The sequence below is a fragment of the Mauremys reevesii genome, linkage group 3, assembly GCF_016161935.1.
Source record: "Mauremys reevesii isolate NIE-2019 linkage group 3, ASM1616193v1, whole genome shotgun sequence".
NCBI classification, from domain to species: domain Eukaryota; kingdom Metazoa; phylum Chordata; order Testudines; family Geoemydidae; genus Mauremys; species Mauremys reevesii.
Window position 1 is genome coordinate 20,741,862 of NC_052625.1, and position 25,259 is coordinate 20,767,120.

The window sequence follows — 25,259 nt, forward strand, 5'->3', positions numbered from 1 at the left end:
CCCCATTGAAATCAGTGGCAAAACTCTCATTGGCTTCAATGAGACTAGGATTTCATGCTTACTTTTTAAAATAACTGCTCAATTTCTGGAGAACAAGGTGGCAGCCTTAAAAAAAGCCAAAAAATAAACAAACAAACAAAAAAACCAGGCAAAGTCATCTGAAACAATGTGACCCAGCCCAATTTGACCCCTGAATCCACAGAACTGTTAATGTCACCCCAAGCCTGCTCCATACATGGAACTCTTGAGTCTGTAACTAGAGCTGTGACACTCCTTTATGGTTGGGGCAGATCTAGAGGTGTGATCTTGTCCCAGGATGTATACATGCATATTTATTACCCAGAATCAGGGCGTGTTAAACATTTATTTGGAATGAATATAGACTAATAGTAAGTGTGCTCTTATGTTTTTTTCTTTTCCCCCAGGATAGTTTGTTAGTTGAAATGGAGGAGTTAAAAGCCCAGCTGCAAAGAATTCAGAATAATGAGGAAAAACAAGCTCAGATGACCAAAATGAAGCAAAGCAAGTTGGTTCTTGAAATGGAAGAGTTAAAGTCCCAACTTGAAAAAACAAAGGAGCGGGAAAGGCAAAAAGTATCAGTTTTAGAAAATGAGAAGGTGCTTATGAAAGGACGTGTGTTTGCACTGAATTTGTAAAGGCTGCACTGCATGTTAACACACTGGAGTTTACTTGTCAGCGTCTTTGATAATATCAGAGTGTGGCAATATTGGCAAAAAGTGGCTTGTTGCTTCTTTTTTAGTGGAATACATAAGCAAGGGGTAGGGTTGCCAGGTGTCTGGTTTTCAACCGGCCCACCGGGTTGAAAAGGGACCCTGGCGGCTCCATCAGCACTGCCAAACGGGCCGCTAAAAGTCCGGTCAGCGGTGCTGCAGGTCTAAGGCAGACTAGTCCCTACCTGTCCTGGCACCGTGCTGTGCCCTGGAAGCCGCCAGCAGGTCTGGCTCCTAGGCGGGGTGGCCACGGGGCTCTGTGATTCCTGCCCTGAGCACTGACTCCACACTCCCATTGGCCAGGAATCACAGGCAATGGGAGCAGGGGGAGACCTGCCGGTGAGAGCAGCGCGCGGAGCCTCCTGGCCCTCCCGCCTAGGAGCCAGACCTGCTCCTGGCTGCTTCCAGGGTGCAGTGCGGTGCCAGAACAGGCAGGGATCCTGCCTTAGCCCCGCTGTGCTGCTGACCAGGAGCTGCCAGAGGTAAACCCGTGCCCCAACCCTGACCCCCCCCCAACCTGGAGCCTCCTCCTGCACCCCAAACCCCTGACCCCCAGCTCCACCCCAGAGCCCACACCCCCAGCCCAGAGCTCTCACCCCTCCCACACCTCCATCCCCTGCCTCAACCCACAGCCCCCTCCCACATTCTGAATCCCTCAGCCCCAACCCCCAGCCTGGAGCCCACCCCCTGTACCCTAAACCTCTCATCCCCAGCCCCACCCCAGAGCCCACACCCCCATCTGGAACCCTCACCCCCTCCCACACCCCAACTCCCTGCCCCAGCTTAGAGCCCCCTCCCACACCCTGAGCCCCACCCCAGAGCCCACACCCCCATTTAGAGCCCTCACTCACTCACTTCCATACCCCACCCCCCTGCCCCAGCCCAGTGAAAGTGAGCGAGGGTGGGGGAGAGCGAGCCACCAAGGGAGGGGGAATGTAGTGTCCGCGGGGGGGAGGAGGGGGGCTTCAGGGAAGGGGCGGGGCCAGGGTGTTTGGTTTTGTGCGATGAGAAAGTTGGCAACCCTAGTAAGGGGCCAATCTTGTGTCCCTGAAATCTGTTTGTTCTTCCGCTGACTTCTGTGATTCGGGATCAGGCCTAAACAGGGAGCTAGCCTGCGATATTGCACAGTAGCTTTCAGGAAGATGGCTATTTACTGTTTTTTCAGCTAAGACCAGCTTTGGGGGTTCCTGTTATGGCAGAAGAATGTAGTCAGGGTAGAGTCTTTCTCCTTCACTATATAGTTAACATGATCACTGGGTTGTTTTCAGTAACTGAGGTTGCATTTACTCTAAAACTCTGACATGATATACACAAATTGGTGCCTTGCTACTGTGCACCATCCAAAATACTTACAGATTGTACCCAAAGTGAAGTATAAACTCCCAGTGTAAACATTTGAAGAGACAGTTAAGTTTTTGATACATATTAACACCTTTATTAATTATTATTATTAGCAGCAGCAGCACAGTACCTAGGAGTCCTAGTCATGGACCAGGACCCCAATGTGCTAGGAGCTGTACAAACACAGAAAAAGATGGTTGTTGCCCCAAGAGCTTGCAATCTAAATATAAGACAAGATACAACAGATGGATACAGACAGTTGGGGGAGGGCAAGTAAACAATGAGACAGTACTGGTCAGCAGGGCCGGCTCTGCAGTTTTCGCCGCCCCAAGCAGCATGCGGAATTGCCGACGTGGGGGGCAGGGGCAGTCCATGTGCCGTTAGGGCGGCAGGCCCGTTTCTGCGGAGGCGGCAATTCGGCGGCAGCTTCTATGTTTAGCTGAAGCCGCCCCTGACAGCTAAACATAGAAGCTGCTGCAGAATTGCTGCCACTGCGGAAAGCGCCTGCCACCCTAACGGCACACGGACTGCCCCCGCCCCCTGTGGCGGCAATTCGGCGTGCTGCTTGGGGGCAAAACAACAGGGACTGCCGCCCCTTGCAGATTGCCGCCCCAAGCACCAGCTTGGAATGCTGGTGCCTGGAGCCGGCCCTGCTAGTCAGCATGAGAGGCAATAGTCTCAGCATACCAGCAGCCTAACCCCTGTAAAATTTTTTGGTAGGTATCTTGGCAAAGAGAGTTTTAAGGAAGATTTTGAAAGAGTATAATGTATTAGTTCTGTGGATGTTTATGGGGAGCTCCTCCCATGCGTGAGGAGCAGCATGGGAGAAAGCACAAAGGAGTCTGAAAATTTAACGAGGGAGTGATGGAAGGGCTAGATGGAGGCAGGAATCAACATTTCAGTACTGAATGGGAGATGACAGAGTAGGGTGGGGATTGGCCGTGAAGGGCCTTGAAAGTGAAGAGAGCTATCTTACGTTTGATTCTCTAGAGAAGAGGGAGCCAGTGAAGGGATGCAAAGGGATGACATGGTAAAGCAGTGCACTAGGAAAGTGATCTTTGCAGCAGCATGCTGAATGGACATGAGTGGGGCAAGATTGTCAGAGAAAAGGATGTTGCAGTAATTAAGATGCAACGTGATGAGAGGCTGGGTGAAAGTTTTAGCTGTGTGGATGGACAGGAAAAATCATATTTTAGAGATGTTATCCAGAAAGAATCTGCAAGACTAAGACATAGCCTGAATGTGAGGTGCTAGAGAGAGAAATGTGACAAAGATGACACCCAGGTTACAGGCAGGGTGATGGTATTGTCCACAGTAATCAAGAAAGGAGGTAGCAGGGAGAGTTTTGGAAGGGGCGATTAAGAGCTCTGTTTTAGCCATGTTGAGCTCGAGCTGATATTTAGACATGCACAAGGAGACGTCAGACAGATAGGCAGAGATTTTAGTTTGGACACAGGGAGATGGGTCTGGAGTAGAGAGGTAGTAGTCAGTAGTCAGAATGGAGTGGTAGTTGAATTTGTGTTTGCAAATGAGATTACCCAGATATAAGGTATAGAGCAGTGATACTCAGGCCTTAGTGGTTCAGGAGCCAAATTAGCGATCAACAATACCCAAAAGAGCCACAGTTGTGTGAATTCATTGTTTTATTTACTATAGTACTATATATATATAATAGTTCATGCAAGGAAACATGTGATCATAGTAAAAGCATCCTGATTGGTTAATAATTTAGTGCAAGTTAATCATTTAATTGGTTAGTAACATACTAAAAGCATCCTGCTTGGTTAATAACTTAGATTGGTTAATAGTTAAATCACACAGTGTTTTAATATGTGCTGCAAAGAGCCGCGGGAGACACATTAAAGAGCCATTTGCAGCTAGCAATCCTCAGTCTGAGTACCACTGATGTAGACAGGGAAGAGAATGTGGCAAAGAACAGAGCCTTTGGAATCACCACTGCGGGGCGGATGAGGATATTCAGAAGGACTAGTTGAAGGAGCAGTTAGAGAGGTAAGAGGAGGCCTAGGAGAAGACAAAGTCATGAAAGCCAAGGGAGAACATGATTTCAAGAGCATGGTTGATTGGGTTGAAGGCAGCTGACAGATCAAGGCAGATGAGATGGTGTTCTGGTTCTGAGACAGTGATTGTAAATAGCATGTTCAGGGAGCTTAGAAGTGTAAGGGAGATGGGGCAGTAGCTGGAGAGGCAAGTGGGGTGTATTGGTTTTTTTTAGGATGGGAGAGACTAAAGTATGTTTGCTTTTTGAGGGGAAGGAGCCAGAGAAGAGCGACAGTTTAAGGAGAAAAGTAAGGGAGGGATGAGAGTGGGCACAGGGGAGATCAGGAGATGGGATGGGGTCACTGGGGCAAGTGGAGTTGTGAGAGCAGAAGAAAAAATCTGACCTTCACAATTCCCCCTGACTCTTAGAGATCCCAGATCAGAACACCACTCCCTATGATCAAGGTGAGTTGACTGTTAATCCCATTGGACTTGTCAAAGCCATTTGTTTTATTAGGCTCACATCCTGAGAATTGCTGATCACTTGCAGCTCCCCTGGAAGTCAACAGTAAGGCTTGAATTGAGTTCAGTGGGAGTATGCTCAAGGAGTACAATCAAGCTCTCAATGAGTTGCTGCACTCAAGGAGCTGATCATCCATCTGCAGCACTCCCTGCTTTTGTCAACCTGGGAACGAAGAAAGACATCTAGTAAGCCTGAGCTATGTTGGGCCCAGACATTTGTTAATCATTTTAGTATTTTTTCTACACTTAATTTGTAACATGAGAAACATTATAAAATGTTGTTGGAAGACTGAATGAAGTGACCTTCAATTGTGAGGACTCAGTTTATTTGTACTAATGTATTTAAATGCTAAGGATCTTAGCAGAATTCTTCTGTAGTTAGGTGGCTCAGAATCTATATTTAGTGAGCCAAACTGCAGTTATTCTTGTGAAATCAGTGGAGTTATGCCAGACTTACAATGGAAAAAAAGCACAATTGGCCCTGGTATGTTTACATGAGATTTTCCTGACCTCTAATGCATATTGAGGTGTGGCCAAAGTGAACCATTGTTGCAGTAATGAAAAAATGTCTGAATAAAAATCACTTATTTCCTTTGGGAAGAAAAAAAGGAAGATCTATTCTTAATTCTTACTGTATTTTCCTTATTTTACTCTTTCTATTCCATTCTGCTGGAGTTTAGCATTTTGTATATATTGCCAGTTTCATTTAGAATGTTCTCTGTGAGATCACAAAATAATGGGGACATTCTGCAGCACAATACAAAGGATAAAATCCACATGAGTAATCTGAAAGAACATTCTAAAGAAAATGACTATGCCATTGTTCCAATCATGCAGCGTGATTGTTTCCTTGCATACAAATTCTGACATGTAGACTATACAGTTGAAAGGAATAAATGTAGAAAACCACCTCTCTTGCTGAAAATTTTGTACCTGTTAGTTACCAGAAACCCCTCTGATTATTCTAGTTAAAAGAAGTCAATGAACGTATATTTTTCTCTGTTTTGTCTTTTTATTACCTGTACCTGACATCACTTTGTGTATAGTTTGTTACCCTGTATAGTCAGTTAGGCCCCTTTCAGACTCACATGGACAGACCCTTGCGCCTGCAGAAAACCCTATTGATGTCAGCGTGCATGGATCTCATTGCAGGATCAGGTCCTTAGTCAATTCTTCTTCCTTGCTAAAAAGATCTATATAAAGATAACAATGGAGCAGAGCCACCCTCCTCTTCCTCTTTATTCGAAGGTTGTTTTTTAAAAAATGTTGCCTTAAGATGCTGCAGAAACTGGATATTTCCAATTTACAGTATCTTTCTTTCACAAGAACCTATGGCCAGGTCTACGCTAAAAAGTTAGGTCAACCCAGCTACATTGCTCAGGGATCTGAGAAATCCACACTTCTAAGCGATGTACTTACGCCAACCTAACCCCCGCTGTAGACAGCACTATGCTTATGGAAGAATTCGTCTGTCAGCCTAGCTACCGCTGCTTGGGCAGGTGGATTAACTACAGTGATGGGAGAATCCCTCCCATTGTTGCAGTGAGTGTCTTTTGCGAACAGGGGCTGCTAACAGGGAGTTTCGCAAGGGAGTTAGGCAGGGGAGTGGGAAGGGAGTGGGAGCCCCTCGCCAGCCCTAACCCCTTCCCCGTGGCCCCCCCCTAAAACCTATAAACCGAACCACATTCCAAAACTACTTTCCGTAAACCACCCTTTCACTAACTAGGAGACAATGCAGGCAGAAGCCCAGCAGCAGAGTGGGGGCTATCCAGTTTATTGCGCTGACTGTCGCATGTATGATTACCTGCCCTGTGGGCGGGTGGCGTATGTGTGCAGTCGGTGCAAGGAGCTCCTGACCCTCAGAGACCATGTACGGACTTTGGAGGCCAGGGTGGCGGAACTGGAGGAGCTGAGAGAGGCAGAGAGGTATGTTGATGAGGCTTTCCGGGACACTGTAGAATTGTCCCACCTCCTGTGCTGTTGAGGAGGAAGAAGGGCCCAGGGAAGTAGAGCAGTCAATGGGAGCAGAGGGAAACCTTCCCGTAGTTGGGACCCTCCTTCCAGATGGTGCTGGGGTTGCCTCTCGCACTGAGGTTGCCTCTCTGGGGGAGGGAACTCCAGTTTCTAGGAAAAGGCAGGTGTTAGTAATGGGAGATTCGATTATTAGAAATGTAGATAGCTGGGTCTGTGATGACCGGGAGAACCGTATGGTGACTTGCCTGCCTGGTGCGAAGGTTGCGGATCTCTCGAGGCATCTAGATAGACTTATGTGTAGTGCTGGGGAGGAGCCGGTGGTCGTGGTACATGTAGGTATCAATGACATAGGGAAGGGTAGGAGAGATGTCCTGGAAGTCAAATTTAGGCTGCTAGGGAAGAGACTGAAATCCAGGACCTCTATGGTGGCATTTTCAGAAATGCTCCCAGTTCCACGCGCAGGGCCAGGTAGGCAGGCAGAGCTTCAGAGTCTCAATGCGTGGATGAGACAATGGTGTAGAGAGGAGGGGTTCACGTTCATTAGGAACTGGGGAAACTTCTGGGATGGGAGGAGCCTATACAGGAGAGATGGGCTCCACCTAAACCAAAGTGGAACCAGACTGCTGGCACTAAACATTAAAAAGGTTGTAGAGCAGTTTTTAAACTAGGAGATGGGGGAAAGCCGACTGCTGCAGAGGAGCGTGTGGATCGGACACAGACTTCTCTTAGGGGAGAGTCTGATGATAGAGAATCTCCAGGTTATAGTCAGGAGCAGAGGAATGAGAAGTATAACGTAAGGGCCGGATCAGATGATAAACAGTCACATAAAAAAGAATCTGGCACATCAGAAAAAGGCAGGCTAATAAACAGGGACAAGTTTTTAAAGTGCTTGTACACAAATGCCAGAAGTCTAAATAATAAGATGGGTGAACTAGAGTGCCTTGTGATAAAGGAGGATATAGATATAATAGGCATCACAGAAACCTGGTGGACTGAGACCAATCAATGGGACACAATCATTCCGGGGTACAAAATATATCGGAAGGACAGAACAGGCCAAGCAGGGGGAGGAGTGGCACTATATGTTAAAGAAAGTGTAGATTCAAATGAAGTAAAAATCTTAAGCGAATCCACAGGTTCCATAGAGTCTCTATGGATAGAAATTTCATGCTCTAGTAAAAATATAACAGTAGGGATCTATTATCGACCACCTGACCAGGACAGTAATAGTGATGATGAAATGCTAAGGGAAATTAGAGAGGCTATCAAAATTAAGAACCCAATAATAATGGGGGATTTCAATTATCCCCATATTGACTGGGAACATTTCACTTCAGGACAAAATGCAGAGATAGAATTTCTCGATACTTTAAATGACTGCTTCATGGAGCAGCTGGTACGGGAACCCACAAGGGGAGAGGCGACTCTAGATTTAATCCTGAGTGGAGCGCAGGAGCTGGTCCAAGAGGTAACTATAGCAGGACCGCTTGGAAATAGTGACCATAATACAATAGCATTCAACATCCCTGTGGTGGGAAGAACATCTCAACTGCCCAACACTGTGGCCTTTAATTTCAAAAGGGGGAACTATACAAAAATGAGGGGGTTAGTTAGACAAAAGTTAAAAGGTACAGTGACTAAAGTGAAATCCCTGCAAGTTGCGTGGGCCCTTTTTAAAGACACCATAATAGAGGCCCAACTTCAATGTATACCCCAAATTAAGAAAAACAGTAAAAGAACTAAAAAAGAGCCACCATGGCTTAACAACCATGTAAAAGAAGCAGTGAGAGATAAAAAGACTTCCTTTAAAAAGTGGAAGTCAAATCCCAGTGAGGCAAATAGAAAGGAGCACAAACACTGCCAACTTAAGTGCAAGAGTGTAATAAGAAAAGCCAAAGAGGAGTTTGAAGAACGGCTAGCCAAAAACTCCAAAGGTAATAACAAAATGTTTTTTAAGTACATCAGAAGCAGGAAGCCTGCTAAACAACCAGTGGGGCCCCTTGACGATGAAAATACAAAAGGAGCGCTTAAAGATGATAAAGTCATTGCGGAGAAACTAAATGGATTCTTTGCTTCAGTCTTCACGGCTGAGGATGTTAGGGAGATTCCCAAACCTGAGCTGGCTTTTGTAGGTGACAAATCTGAGGAACTGTCACAGATTGAAGTGTCACTAGAGGAGGTTTTGGAATTAATTGATAAACTCAACATTAACAAGTCACTGGGACCAGATGGCATTCACCCAAGAGTTCTGAAAGAACTCAAATGTGAAGTTGCGGAACTATTAACCAAGGTTTGTAACCTGTCCTTTAAATCGGCTTCGGTACCCAATGACTAGAAGTTAGCTAATGTAACGCCAATATTTAAAAAGGGCTCTAGGGGAGATCCTGGCAATTACAGACCGGTAAGTCTAACGTCGATACCGGGCAAATTAGTTGAAACAATAGTAAAGAATAAAATTGTCAGACACATAGAAAAACATAAACTCTTGAGCAATAGTCAACATGGTTTCTGTAAAGGGAAATCGTGTCTTACTAATCTATTAGAGTTCTTTGAAGGGGTCAACAAACATGTGGACAAGGGGGATCCGGTGGACATAGTGTACTTAGATTTCCAGAAAGCCTTTGACAAGGTCCCTCACCAAAGGCTCTTACGTAAATTAAGCTGTCATGGGATAAAAGGAAAGGTCCTTTCATGGATTGAGAACTGGTTAAAGGACAGGGAACAAAGGGTAGGAATTAATGGTAAATTCTCAGAATGGAGAGGGGTAACTAGTGGTGTTCCCCAAGGGTCAGTCCTAGGACCAATCCTATTCAATTTATTCATAAATGATCTGGAGAAAGGGTAAACAGTGAGGTGGCAAAGTTTGCAGATGATACTAAACTACTCAAGATAGTTAAGACCAAAGCAGATTGTGAAGAACTTCAAAAAGATCTCACAAAACTAAGTGATTGGGCAACAAAATGGCAAATGAAATTTAATGTGGATAAATGTAAAGTAATGCACATTGGAAAAAATAACCCCAACTATACATACAACATGATGGGGGCTAATTTAGCTACAACGAGTCAGGAACAAGATCTTGGAGTTATCGTGGATAGTTCTCTGAAGATGTCCACGCAGTGTGCAGAGGCGGTCAAAAAAGCAAACAGGATGTTAGGAATAATTAAAAAGGGGATAGAGAATAAGACTGAGAATATATTATTGCCCTTATATAAATCCATGGTACGCCCACATCTCGAATACTGTGTACAGATGTGGTCTCCTCACCTCAAAAAAGATATTCTAGCACTAGAAAAGGTTCAGAAAAGAGCAACTAAAATGATTAGGGGTTTAGAGAGGGTCCCATATGAGGAAAGATTAAAGAGGCTAGGACTCTTCAGTTTGGAAAAAAGGAGACTAAGGGGGGACATGATAGAGATATATAAAATCATGAGTGATGTTGAGAAAGTGGATAAGGAAAAGTTATTTACTTATTCCCATAATACAAGAACTAGGGGTCACCAAATGAAATTAATAGGCAGCAGGTTTAAAACAAATAAAAGGAAGTTCTTCTTCACGCAGCGCACAGTCAACTTGTGGAACTCCTTACCTGAGGAGGTTGTGAAGGCTAGGACTATAACAATGTTTAAAAGGGGACTGGATAAATTCATGGTGGCTAAGTCCATAAATGGCTATTAGCCAGAATGGGTAAGAATGGTGTCCCTAGCCTCTGTTCGTCAGAGGATGGAGATGGATGGCAGGAGAGAGATCACTTGATCATTGCCTGTTAGGTTCACTCCCTCAGGGGCACCTGGCATTGGCCACTGTCGGTAGACAGATACTGGGCTAGATGGACCTTTGGTCTGACCCGGTACGGCCTTTCTTATGTTCTTATGTTCTTACACTGAAGTGCTGTAGCAATTTAAGTGTTGGCATAGCCTATTGCAGTACTTAAGTTCCCTTTCCTGCAAAATGTAGACCTGCCGTGAGGTGCTAAGGACCCTCCATTCCCTTTGACATCCATGTGACTTAAAGTTGGTCAGCTCCTTACAGAGACCTCCCAGGCTAAGGCCTAAGGGCCTCTCTTCAAATCTAACCTACACAGATGGTGACCAAGGGCGGTTAGTATCAGATGGCTGTTCGGTGGCTCATGGGAAATGAGTTTGGTAATCTCAGTCTAGTTCCCAGTGAACAAATGGCCCCTAAATGGCCTCCTTCTTGGCTGTCTACAAGAAGTAGAGGATTGATGGGCAGGCGGGGAGTAGACTTGCAGAAAAATGGAAAATAAAATTTTGTGGAATTTTTTGTTGTTGAAATTTCAAACCGTTTTAGTGGGGAGGCTGAACTACTTCCTCACTCCTGGAGTTGGTCCCTCCTCTTCAAGGTTGAGGTCTTGGCAGGCCGGTGTGGGGAAGCTTATTCTCCTGTTGCCTGTGCTGTACCTGTTCTGGGAATGGAGATTTCAATTCAACCTCTTTCATGTACTCTAAGGGTGGTATTTTCAAACTCACCTAAGAGAGTTAGGCACCAAACTTCCAATGAGAGCCCATGGGAACTGGGTACACAACTCCCTTAGGTGCTTTTGAAAAATCCCTCCCTACATTTAATAAGAAAACAATGCATTATTGATAGCGGACAGCTTTGTTTCAAACAAACTATATCCCCCGAACATATAAGTATATATGAACAACAAACTCTTTACCACAAAATTGTGATTATTCTTTGAATTATTTTACAGGATGCCTGTCTGAGGGAAATAGCAGAAATGAAAACTTGCATTGAGAAGGTAAAGTATGAAAATGAATCTCTTCTAAATGAGAGGATTAGAAATATAACATTACTGGTGAAAGTGAAAAGGAAATTCATTATTTTTCTGTGCAACCCATGTATGCGTCTTAACATCTCTAAATATTCCTTTGATTATATATTGGGGTTTTTTTTTAGAAATTTGTTGTAAAAAGAAAAATAATAATCAGGAGATTGAAAATTATTTGCTTCTTCCAAGGGAAGTTAAGAATTCCGGCTAAAACACTTACAAAATGAAGTCTACTTTTGGACCCAATGCAGCAGCACCTTTCAAAAGCCACTGGAAATCTTTCCATTGACGTAAGAGGAGTTAGATTGGGTCCTTAGTGCGTTTTGGAAAACGGAGTACTGTATCTTCACTGAATGAAATGGAGGGATTCTCCATTTGAGATTAGTTACCCGTATAGTGTCACTTCGTTTATTTATGGTGATGCTCCTCATTTCTATAGCTCCTTTCATCTGAATTACTCAAAGCACTTTGCAAACAGTTGAAACTTTTATCACGCTTGTGGCATGGCCCTGAGTTAGCGATGGCGTGGAGAGGCTCTGCCCCAGTAGGAGCCCTGGGTGGGATTATGCCTAACGCTCCTCTACTATCTTGAAGTGGGTACAGCATCCAGCCAGCTTTGCTGAGTGGTGTAGAGTGGGGAGGGTGAGGCTAAAGTCCACCCCCTCAATCCATATTTGTTGAGGCTAATGCAAGCCATAGCACTAGCATCTCACAGGCCTTGTGTTCTCTGAAAGCAAGAGTGCCATAGTGTGCAGCCTCTGGACTGGGGCAGCAAGTGAGGCCCCTTTCACCCTCTCCCCTACTTTGTCCTCCCTTGCAGGGGCTGGCCACAATCTTTCTCTAATTAATCTAGTGTGACAACAGAGGGGTAAAGTATCACTTCATCCGTCAGTGAAATGCAGCCACCTCTGAGGTGGAACATAGTAGCTGTCTAATAGGTCACAGCAACATTGCATAGCAGCTTGGAAGAGAACGTGAATTCTTCTGTCCTGAGTTGAAACCACAAGGGGGAGTTTGGGCAGGACACTAGCCTTTAACACCCCTGCTCTTAGAAAAAATGTTGTGGGATCTTGTATGACCACAATGATTTAGTATCTCCAGCTGCAGAATAGACCCCTAAACGATCTTGGGCATTGATTCAGCGGGAACAGTAGCACCTACTGACTCACTAGCACCAGGGTTTTCTTTAGTATTGTCCCATCCAAGTATTGAATGGTTAAAGGGAAAGTATTGGAGGGTAGTTATATTTAGCACTGATTTAATGCTTTACTCTCTTTTCAAGTACAAACATTAACTTACCTCTCAGCCGTGTTGTGAGAATAAGATTAACTTCCCTGCCTCCGTTTTGTCAGTTGCACTAAGTGACTTTCTAAGGATACACAACAGGGGTCAGAGCTGAGATTAGAACTTCGGAGTTCCTGGCTTTCAGCTTAGAGTCCAAACGGGCCCACACTGTCTCGCTGTAAAGTGGAAGTGTTGGCTAAAACTCAGCTGTCTTTTGGGGGAGGGGATTTTTGTGGTTCTTATCAGGTCCTGAAAGGTACCTCTGTTTTTCCTTTTATGGGGCAGTCCTAAGTGGGACAGAGCACCTTTTGTCTTGAGAAGGGCTGCACTTCTGCTGACATGAATGGGAATTGAGGTCTCTCAGCACCTTGCTGCATTGGGCCTTATACAAATGCACATTAGCTCAAGGTTCCTGCACCATCTTAACCTCTCTAGGTGAGAAGGATTGGATGAGAATCCCTTTAGATCTTATCACGTCTGTTCCTTAATTGGGCAGAGGAGTCACTGAATGATGGAAGGTTTCAGAGTAGTAGCCATGTTAGTCTGTATCCGCAAAAAGAACAGGAGTACTTGTGGCACCTTAGAGACTAACACATTTATTTGAGCATAAGCTTTCATGGGCTGCAGCCCACTTCATCGGATGCATGCAGTGGAAAATACAGTAGGAAGATGTATATACACAGAGGACATGAAAAACTGGGTGTTGCCATACTAAGTATAACAAGGGTAATCAGTTAAGGTGGGCTATTATCAGCAGGAGAAAAAAAAACTTTGTAGTGATAATCAGGATGGCCCATTTCCAGCAGTTGACAAGAAGGTGTGAGTAATAGTAGGGGAAAAAACAGTCACTTTCTCAGCCACAAGGGCCTGAGCGCAAAGCCTTTATAAACACCCAAGCCCAGAGGTGATAGGCTCAAACCAGCAATCAACCCCTTCTCTTCTAAACAGCAATGAAGAGTCCCGTACACAGATACCACGCTGATGCATGCAGTAAAAATGCCTAGACAGAATGGACAGAACCAATCCAGGCCATGGTCCTCCTCTCATTCTTTTTCAATTAGAAAGGTTGGTGAAATCATTGTTGGTTTCCACAGCAACACAGCCGGAGAGCCAGGTATAGAGTGGCCACAGCATTGTCTTCTTCAGACATCTAGTTCCAGCTTCCAAAAAAGTTTAGTGCATTTTTTGTTCTAGTAAACAAAGAGGAAAGCTCTTTGTATTTTATGCGTATCTGTGCTGAGAATGAGCCAGTATAACTTCATCATCCGTGCACAAAACCCTTGTTTGATATAAACAACTTGTTTCAAAAATCCTCCACTGAAATGTGTGAATAAAATAATTTTGGAGGATTATAATACATTTCTCATTTCTCTCTGGGCAAGTAAGAACCAGATGACAATCTTGTATAGTGAAATGACTCTGTGTGATACACATAGTCTTGTCAGGTCCCCTGACGATGCTTTAATCTTGGACGTTGGATCGTCTTGTGATTAAAGTGAACAGATGAGTTAAGAGTTTTCTAAAATGTTTCCATCCCTTTCCCTCTGGAAGCACACAAGCTTTACCTTATTTCTCTGGGACTGGTGTGTTTTAAAAGCCAGCTATTAATTTATTGCAGTTTATATTAATCATCATGTAAGTTTCCCCTCACATTTCTCTGCTCCTTTGACCCTTAAAATTTCCTTAGGGTTATTGTTTGCTTCTGATAAAGTATTCTCTCCTTCTGTTAGACTTGTTCCACATAGGGCTGTTGTAGTATTGTCCAGAATATTAAGATGCCTGGTGTGATAGATTGCACTGAAAGCTCTGTGTAGTGCATTTGGTTCCTGCTTAGTCTAATTTGGCCTGTGCTCATGCCAGTGACACGTCTCCTAACTCATACACATAGTATAGCTTGATGGCCACCTCTTCTTTCTTGGGTATAACACCAGACAGTCAACCACTAGTGCTCTCACCATTCAAGACAGCATTGAAGAAGCATTATAAGGACAACAATGCTTCTAAAATTGTTTAAAACAGGTCACCCACCCTCTCTTTTTTGGAATGATGAGAGGGGGAAGTCTTTCTGGATTACTGGGGAGATACAACTACAATTTGTGGGACTCCTTGTCCAAATTTAAGGACTCCAGGCCCCAAGACTTAAAGCAGGAATTCTCAGCCCTCTTAGATGAGGGAAAGAATATTGCCAGAGCCTCTCTCCAGGAGGCATCAGATGCAGCAGATGCAGCATCCAGGACAATGGCCTCCACAGCCACCATGAGATGATGCTCTTGGATGCAGTCCTTGGGACTCCCTCAGGAGGTCCAGCAGTCTATTCAGGACCTCCCTTTCAAAGACTGCTCACTATTTTCCGAGCAGATGGATATGAGACTACATGGCCTGAACGACTCAAGAGCTACTCTCTGGTCCCTGGGCCTCTATGTTCCATTTGCTTCTATGAAGCGTGTTAGGCCCCAACAGCTGCCACGCTTCTCAGCTGTGCCTCCAAGACAGGACCCCTATAAGGGAAAAGGGAGAGGTTACAAGTGCCGTCAACTACTTCCATCCACCTCAACTACTTCCATCCACCTCCTATCCAGGGTCACATAGGTACTCTGGTGGGCTAAAGCAGGTCTTTTGAAGGTGCGCCTCCAGGCACTATAACAGGTCCTGCTTCAGATCCTGCCTCCCCTTTATTTTTGGACTGACTGTCCCACTTCAGCCCGGCGTGGTCCCACAAAACATTGGACTGCTAGCTGCTAAATACTGTGGCAATCGGTTGTACCTTGCAGTTTTCACCCACTCCTCCCTCCCACCCCATCCCTGTTCCTCTTCAGGGACCCTTCTCATGAGCAACTCCTTGTCCAGGAGGTGCAGACCCTCCTACAGATGGGGGCCATAGAGGAGGTGTGACGGGTTCGGTCACAGAGACTCCCCTCGAGGCTGTCAATCAATGAGCTGGGCCACACCTCTTTGCAGTTCACTGAAACTCAGATTCACTCAGCCCAGGGGCTTTTTAGTTAACAGGGGCTTTCCCAGCCCAGTGTTCAACCTTTCTGGGAGCCTGAACCCCAAATAAATCCGTTTTACTCTGTATAAAGCTTATACAGGGTAAATTCATAAATTGTTTGCCCTCTCACTCTTTCACAGATCCATGCAACTCTTTGTGGAATAGTAGAAAGGATGAAAGGCCTACTAGTGTCAGCCTAGAGGCTCTCACGCTGAATAGCTTCCTGTATTTGGGAATTGCAACGAGCAGGCAATTCCGCCGAAGACCCCAGGCCCCCTGAATCCTCTGGGCGGCCCTGAAGATGACGCCAGGTTTGGGAGAGCTGTGTTGTAGTCTGCATGTCCAAGAGCTCTGAGCCCACCTCCTTGGGTACTGCTTGTAAGTCACCTAACATGGAATGGACATGAGAAAGCACTGGAAGAAGAAAAATCTGTTACTAAACTTTCTGTAACTGTTGTTCTTTGAGATGTGTTGCTCATGTCCATTCCACGACCCACCCTCCAACCTGTCTGTTGGAGTTGGCTGGCAAGGAGGAACCAAGAGGGTGTGGGGCTGGCGCCACCCCTTATACTGGCGCATAAGCGTGTGGCACCAGAGGGTGCTAGTGCCGGCCTGATGGATACAACTGAGGGAAAAGTCTCTGGCAATTGTGCATATGGTGCACATACACCTAACATTGAATGGACATGAGCAACATATCTCAAAGAACAACAGTTACAGAAAGGCTAGAAACATAGGGTTTTTTTGGCCTGCATAAATGGAACTAGAAAAAGGGGATACCGCACTGTAGATGAAGTCCATTTTATGAATTCTTTGGTTCCATTTTCTTGCTTTCCAACAGTGCACAGTGCAGCTGTGGGTTAAATTTTGCTGTCAGCAAACTAGTGCCACTTCAGAGTAATCCCATTTATTTCAGTGGTGTTACTTCAGATTGAGACAGTGTTAACATGAAAGCTCAATTTGGCTATGTTGCTTTCATTTGTGTACAAAGTTCACAGAAAAGAATTCAGTGCACCCAAACTTTTCAGCTTGTTCCTATAGCTCAGGTATGGGCATGATGCACAGTACATCTAGCATTTTGTTTTGCTTGCATCTCCTCTCCCTTCCCTTTACCTTCCCTTCTCTGCCTGGATCTAAAATCAATTTCTTCTCCTTCCTGTATTTGTTGATGTAGCAGGATTGACTCATCTAGATTGTTTTTCTCTCAAACGTTGGTTGCTAGGTACCTAAAACAATGGAAAAAAATGGAAAAATGGAAAAACAATGAATTCAGGTCAGGCTGATCACATCATAGAATGAAGTGTTAGAATGAAAAGGTGTCTGTCAGTAAAACATCAAGAAGAAAACAATAATTTAGTACTGCTATGGACAGTGTAATGGATGGCAAATAATATTTACAGAGAAGTAGCTTATTGCTCACTCATGTGCAAGGACATGAGAAAAAAGTTCAAGGTTTTCATTGTACCTACATGCTGTCTACAAGTGCTCAGAAGTGAATATGATGTCCCTAAAACTAGGGTGACCAGATAGCAAGTGTGAAAAATTGGAACAGGGTTGGGGGTAATAGGCGCCTAAATAAGACAAAACTCCAAATATCAGGACTGCCCCTATAAAGTCCGGACATCTGGTCACCCTACTAAAACCACTCCAGAGCATTAGAACCAACTGGTACTCATGGGCTAACATAGTCCTGAAGGAATAGCCACCATCATTCAAATACTGCTATTTGCATCATTTGCATAGTGCTGTTGATGAATGCTGTCCTTTACAGTAGTAAAAAAGTATCCATAAAACAGTATCACTACCCTGAAGCGCTTGCCACTTAGAGGCAAACAGGTACATTACAATAAACACACGTACGGAGTGGATTTCTGCTGAGGGGGAAGGAAGATGCGTTAATACGATTGGATATTATCCTGCCTGGCAGGACTACTTGCTGTCTCTTTAAAGTGTGTTTTGACTTTGAAAAGGGTGGTTGTAAAAATGGCCTTGTGGGGCTCCAGGTTTACTGTCACTCAACGTGCAGTATCATGTTTGCTAAGTTTACATGGGAAAAGATGTTTATTCTAGCTGCCACCCCTGCAAACTCAAACTGGGATTGGAAAGCCAAGCTGGGTTCTTTCTGGCCCATCCATCACCAATAAAGAATCTGCAGTCAGAATTTAGTTAACAGTTCTGCTATTCTTCATTGGCATTTGTTACTTGTACCATGCCCAAAGATGCACTGGGAGCCTCAGAAAACAAATGTCCCTTTACCAAAGAGAACACAACCTAGAATTTAGGTGTGATACAAGTGAGGGAATGTGCATTTATACTTCTTGGGGAGCAGGTTTTTTGGTTTATTTTATTTTATTTTATTTTATTTGTCTCAAGTCAGTTTTTAAGGTGAATTTGAATGAGATGACCAGAAGAGTCCAGGCTCACACTGGACCTGTGCTTATTCTACTGTGGGAACAGGAGTAAAAAGTAGATGACATGTGTCAGTGAAGTCAGTAGAATACACATGGGGAGCAGAGCCGATGAGACAGCAGGCACAATTTTGACAGTCTCTTTTCATGGAGAACTGCACTATACACACTATTTACTGCCCCAGCAATGCTAGCATGTGTTACTGACTGTACACATTTTATAACTAGCCCTAGCACTGTTGGTGGATAATGGTGTTTGCAGGCAGTGTAACATTATAATACAACATCTAATGGGGTTTTTGATGTTTCATTTTCACATTATTCTCCATGTTATTTGTGAAGCTTGGTGTACAGAACCCTGCTGTCTTCAGAGCTAACTGAGCTCATTGCATTTTTGCTTTTGATGGGTTGTTTTTCTGTCTTGCATTAATACAGTAACACCTCTGTTTCTATAGATGGGCACAGAGAACAGTTCACTTATGGAGAAAATGAAAGCCTTGGAGAATAGGTCTTCCTGTTGTTGTTTGGCTTCCGTGGCTCATGGCAATGCAGAAATACTAACTATTTCTCACCACAGCACATTTAGTGTTGATGCAGGTATGTCAGATCTTTAAAAACATCCTGTTTTCAGAAAGAAGTACAGGTGTTGGGCTAAATCTGCTCTATTTGCTTGACCCAGAGAATTTTCTCTGATAACACATGATTTGTGATGTCACATGAAATTGCCAGCTTCTCAAACAAGGGGCATAAACTTTTTACTGAGTTATGAGCTACAAAGCTTACTGTTGTTTTAACATTTGGTTAAAGTAAGATGAGTATAGTATAAATAAAGATTAGGGTTACAGATTACCTATGGTTATTGCTACTGTTGAATTTAAAGGGAAACTCAGGGCCGGCTCCAGGTACCAGTTGAGCAATCTCGTGCTTGGGGCGGCAGATTCTGTAGGGCGGCATTCCGCCCAATCCTAGGGCGGCACAGCAGGTGTTTTTATTTTTGGTTCCCCGATTTGGCTGCCCTGTAGGAGGCAGAGGAGAGGAGCGCCCTGCAGCAAACTCGGCAGGGCAGCCCGTGTCCTTCCCTCCCAGAGCCCTCCCGGCAGGCGGAGCAGAAGTCGGGGCCGTGGGGTGAGCGCCCCGCTGAAGCCCTGGCCATCCCCCTTCTCTCTCTCCACCCCCGGTCCCTCCCTCTCCCCCCCATTAGACCGGGTGCGCACTCTGCAACATAGGCAGTCCCCCTGCACCCTGGCTCTGGCTGCCCTGTAGGGTTTTTTTGTTTTGTTTTTTTCTCCCTGCTTCGCCGGCCACGCCAATCCCCCCCACCCATTTGCCACTCCAGCCGCGCCATTTTTTGTTCCCCCTCCACACTTTGCCGCTCCGGCTGTGCCGTGTTGTTATTTTTTTTCCCCTGCTTTGTCGCTCCGGCCATGCCGCAGGTTTTTTTTTTTTCCCCATGCTTTGCCGTTCCAGCCGCGCCGTGTTCCCCCCCCCCCGCTTTGCCGCTCCAGCCATGCCATCTTTTTGTTTTGTCCCCCTCCTCCGCTTTGCCACTTCAGCTGCACCGTGTTTTTATTTTTATTTTTCCCCTGCTTTGCTGCTCTGGCCGCCCCACCCCCTTTCTTTTTGCTTGGGGCGGCAAAAAAGCCAGAGGCGGCCCTGGGGAAACTAGAGGTAGCTTTGAGTCAGTAAGAGCCTGACCCAACTTTACTGAAGTTAATGGGAGTCTTTCCATTCAGCTGAATGGGAGTTGGATCAGATCATGGGTGCTTACTTGGGTTAAGGGTGCGCACAAGGTAAAGGCTTAGCTATTAAGTAGGTCCTATTAGGAAAGTCCAAGTAATCTCAAAAATCATTCCGGTTCCATGAGCGAGAAAAGGTAGAAGGCAGAAAATACTGGAGTTGAACCACTGGCTGCAGGACTGGTGTGAAGCTGAAGGATTTTATTTTGTGGAACAGTGGGCCACATTCCAGGGGAGAAAGGGGGCTGTGCAAATGGGACGGCCGGCATCTCACGGGTAGGTAGGGCTAATCATCTCAGTTGAAGCCTGGTGAAAGGGGACGGTAGTAAGGAGGCAAATGCAGGAGAAAGGCAAACTTAGTAGGTTGTGAAAAAATTGAACGGCGGTGACACAGAATGTAAAGAGAATAATTCTTTCAATTCTATATATACCAAGCTAAGAGTCTTGGTAATAAGCAAGAGGAAATGGAATTTCTCATATCTTGAGGAGAAATTTGATATAACTAGCATTACTAAAACAAGGGGAGACAATTTGCATGATTGCAATATTATAATCACCGGTTACAATCTGTTTAGGAAGGATAGAGTGGATAGAGTGGGGAGTGGCACTCTTCATTAAAGATGCCTATACCTGTTTTAGAGTTATCAATAACTCAGAATCACAGGATCTTGAGTGCACATAAATCAATATGCTAACTAACCAAGCCCCGAACAGAGTCTGCTAGAGGTCTGTTATAGATTATTAAAATAAGAGAACAGGATGAGTTACTTCTTAAGCACCTGTCTGCAACGCATGTAAAGAAACTGTGTTCTTCAAGTGATTGTACATGTGCGTTTTCCTTCTGTGGTACCCGTTGGGGCAGTTTGAGTGCCCTCTGGTGCCGTGCACTCATAGCCCCGGTATAAAGCACCCAGCCAACCCTGCACTTCCTTCTTACCACCTGTGATAGTCACTGGAACAGCTATCCTTTCTTTGGCAAGATCTCTCTGTAATCTTCTCTTTTGTATATTTGGACATAGTTAGTTAGTTGTAAATAGTTTTAGTGTAAGTTCGTAACTTACTGAATTAGCTGAGTTAGCTGAGTTTTTGTCCATTCCCTGGTACCGAGGTATGCCTTGGTCACTGGGCTTCAAGCCCTGCGCCTTCCGCAACAAGGCTATGTCTCTGAGCGACCTGCATTCATGCTGTCTGAAGTGCCTGGGAGACGCTCACGTGGGAGACCGCTGCCAGATCTGCAGAGACTTTAAGCCTTGCACGAAGAAGGACCAGGAGGCTAGGCTGAAGTTTTTGCTCATGGAGACAGCACTGAGACCTCCATCTGAGCCAGGCCAGTCTTATTCGGCACAGAGTGCCTCGGCTTCAATAAGGTGTGCTCCTCCTATACCGGAGTTCCAGCACCATTCACCGTCCCCAGTGCCTAGGAAAAGGCACAAGAAGCAGTCGGCCGAGAGGGGGTGGTTCTCGGCACTGAAGATGGCCAGCCATGGGGCTCAGAGTAGAGTGTGACCTAAGTCAGGGCACTCCACTGCCTCGGTACTGCAGAAGTCGGCACCATTGAATCTGGCACCTGTGCAAACACCATCAAGTTCAGTACCGGATGAGTCTACATCTGCGTTACAGTATTGGTACCAACACTGTCTCAGTACCGACCGTGCTGGAGGCGTTTGCTGCAGCCAGAGACCTTCTGTCACTTTTGGTGCCAGTATCACTGGTAGTACAAGGGACAGTGGTATTGGTGCTGATGGTCAGGAGGGAACCCATTTTTTCTGATCATCCTTCAATGCCAGGCCCTTTGGTACTGTCAAAAGGGAAACCGGCTATGCTGGCCTCGGAGCTGGTGGGAACTGCACCTCCATGGTCACTGTATAGACTTGTCTTCTGAGTCAGAGTTCAACTCTTACTCCTCTTGTTTGAGGAGTTGTCCCTGCTACTCCCCCAGATGCTTCTACCCAGCCACGGGCCTAGGCACAGGGGTGCCATCAAGTGCATGGTCAGGTCATCACTGGGGACCTATGCTGGTCCAGTGGCCCTTTCGGAATCCATGGGGTTTCCCTCCAGTTTCTGGAACTAACTCTAGGTGCTCCTATTTGGTGGCCTTGGAACAAAGGGCACCGCTGTCTCATGGGGCTGCAACCAGGCCAGACTGCAGTACTAACTTGGCACAGAACTACAGGAGCCAGCTCAATGGATCCTGCCACGGCATAAAGAGAGGAAGAGTGTCCATAAACGGTGCTGGCCTCCTCCTCCTCCCCTGGCGAGGCTGTTTCAGAAGCAGGCGTGTCACATCCCTGGGAAGACTATAAGGCTCACACAGAGTTGTTGAGAAGGGTGGCTTTAAATCTAGGCATACAGGTGGAGGTAGTGAAAGAATCCTCCCACAGCCTAGTTGACATTTTAGCCACTGCGGGCCCTTCAAGAGTGGTCCTGCCTCTCAATGTGGCCATTATGGACCCTGTTAAAGCTGTATGGCAGACTGCTGCATCCAAAAGGACTTAATGAAAGTACTTTGTTCATGCACAGGTTTATGAGTTCTTATACACCCCTCCCTCACCCCCCCTGCATCCCTGGTGGTATCTGCTGCCAATGAAAGAGAAAGAAGAAAGGCAGGACTGGCAGGATGCAACCCCAAAAGCAAAGGACTCCAATAAATTGGATTTGTTTGGTAGACTATTTTATCTTACTAGGGGGTTGCAGCTCAGGATTACAAACCGGTAGGTGCTGCTGGCCAGATATGATTTCAGCATGTGGGACTCCATGCAGAAGTTCAAGGACTTGCTCACACAAGAGGCCAGGCAAGAATTCTCCTCGCTGGTGGATGAGGGAAAAATCGATAGCGAGGGCCTCATTGCAAGCTGCTTTGAATGTGGCTGACTCAGCAGCCAGGTCCATGACTTGGCAGTGGCCATGCGCAGCAGTTCATGGCTTCAGTCCTCGGGTCTCCCGCAGAAAGTCCAGCAAACCCTTCAGGACCTGCCTTTTTGAGGGAGCCTTGCTCTTTTCAGAACAAACTCATGTGACCTTAAGTCACTTGGTTTGTACACATCAGCAACTTCAATAAAGCAGTACAGGCCCCAACAGCCTGATCAGTACTCTGCCCTGCCTGTCCATCAGGATCTGCAGAGAAAAAGAAGCAGGTGTTTTAGATGTAGGGCCTCCCCTCCCCCCTTTCTACTGTAACATTGATTCCTGCCCCACCCAGATATCCAGGGGGTTCTAAGCAGGCGTTTTGATATGACACTTGAGGATGCCATACCAGGTCCCATGATGTCAGACTGTTTCTCCTTTGTTTACAAACCGCCTTTCCCACTTCCTCAGTGCATGGTCCCATATCACCACGGACCATTGGATGTTGAGCATGGTGGAAGTGGGATACCCTCTCCAGTTTATTTCCACTCTTCTCACCCTCCCTCTCCATACCTATTCAGGAACCCCTCTCACGAAAACCTTCTGGTCCAAAAGGTTCAATCTCTTCTTTCGGTGGAAGCCGTGGAAGAGGTTATGCAGAATTTAAGAGGGAATGAGTTCTACTCCCGTTATTTCTTAATCCCAAAAGCCAAGGGAGGTGTCAGACCAATTCTACACCTACACCACCTCAATAGCTATCTCAAGAAAATAAATTTCCACATGGTCACCAGTTATGAAAGGTTGGTAACCCTTTTTCATGGAGGACTTCAAGTTGGGAGACATGCTGGAGATCCCATTTAGACAGTATTAAAACATCATTAGAGTGTCTAAAAATTATAGATTATAATTTTCTAATACCAAAGGTATTGCACCCAACTCAAGGGTAACTATTTTAGACTTCATTTTCATTAATTCATATTTATCACTAGACTAGATGTTGGCTGAAAATAGAATTAGGTTATCTCTGTGATAAAATTTTGAATTTTAATATTTTGAGTTATTAATTCATCAGTATTTAAATGCATTCCTATTAAATTCATTCATTTAAACTTTGTAAGCCGTCATAACCACTTGGTTTTACTTTCTATAATTTCTCATCTTTACATTCTGTATTAATAAAACAGATAAATGTATAGTATTTTTGAACCTGTAATTTAGCTAAGCAACTAAATTCAGTTAATCCCTGAGAAATCTGCTGTGGGTACTTAATTAGTTAACCTTATGTAATGTGTGTATTATGTATCTATGCTAATGTCTAAAGCCTGTTAGACTGGCCCTCCATGAGGGATGTGTGATGGGTTGGACCCCTTGGGAAGCCACCTAATTTGATGAGATACTACTGGGTCTACCTGTTCTGCCCGCATGGGCCCCTTTAACTTGTCTTGCTGAGCCAGGGTCTTAAAACCTCCTCTAACACACACAGAGGCAGGGCCACACCCAGCTGCAGATCTGCTCTGGGAGGACTCAGTTTAAGGGACTTGCTCCAGCACTCAGATGTCCACCTCCCTTGGAGTGCAGACCCAAAGATACATTATGAAATTCACCCCCTCCCCAATGTGGAGAGAGGTGTGCACGCCCCCCCCCCCCACATTAGAAATTACAGAAACTGGGTTTAGTAATAAAACAAATTTTATTAACCATAAAAAGGCAGATTTTAAGTGATAAAATGGGTAACAAACAGAACAAAGCAGATTAGTAAGCAAAGGAAATCAAACACGCAAACTAAGCTAGTTTCACTAAAGAAATTGGTTACAAATAGTATTTCTCACCCTAGATATTGTTGCAGGCAGTTTGCAAAGTTTCTGTGGTTCAGAGTTCCAGTTATATTCCTTTTCAGACTGGACCCCTGTCTCAGTCTGGACTCCCCCTTGCTGTCCTTTTTGCAGTCTTTCTTCTTGGGCAGACAGGCCAAGGAAAGGAGGAGTCCTGTTTGCCTTCTTCCCCACCCTTAAATAGAAGTTACATAAGGCAGGAATCCTTTGTTTCCCAAACTTGACCCTCCCCCCCCTACAGTGGAAAGTTACAAGAAGTCCCAGATACTGTTGTAGTATCAGGTGACAAGACCACCTGACCCTGTAGTATCACAGCGTCCATGAGTCAGTGGCAGTATGGCGCATCCACAGGAAGGCCAAGCTTTTCACAGTTCATTGTCCTTGCTGATGGGCCGTCCGCCCTGTCTGGCTTTTCCATTGTTGTGCCTGAAGTGTTAGCAGTGGGCGTCACCCAAAGTAGCACAGGTGAAATACAGATACATAGAAATATTGACTAACTTCGAATACAGAAATGATACAGGCAGACAAACTGGATAATTACATTCAGTAAATCATAACCTTCCCAATGATATCTCACATGAGCCATCTTGCATAAAGTATATCTCAGTTATGTCATATTTATATCATAAGCATAGTCATAAAGAATATGGAATGTCATGTCATAGGATGCATTAATAATTCTCTAGCTAGGTATTTACATAGCCCATTAACTGCCATATCTAAGCGCCTCTCAACTATTAGTTCTTAGAATGGCAAGATTAGTAATAAGTTCCAGGGTCCAGGGCTATCTTCCATATACTCAGAC

At 45.2% G+C, this 25,259-nt stretch overlaps 1 protein-coding gene across 1 annotated transcript in view; it reads left to right on the forward strand.

The window, feature by feature from the left end:
* Positions 1-25,259, forward strand: part of LOC120401307 — a 52,449-nt gene that overhangs the window by 21,974 nt on the left and 5,216 nt on the right. Inside the window, exons 6-8 of the mRNA XM_039531100.1 lie at positions 426-617; positions 11,284-11,331; positions 18,498-18,639. Of these exons, the coding sequence (XP_039387034.1) occupies positions 426-617; positions 11,284-11,331; positions 18,498-18,639 (382 nt within the window). The remainder of the gene's footprint in view (positions 1-425; positions 618-11,283; positions 11,332-18,497; positions 18,640-25,259) is intronic.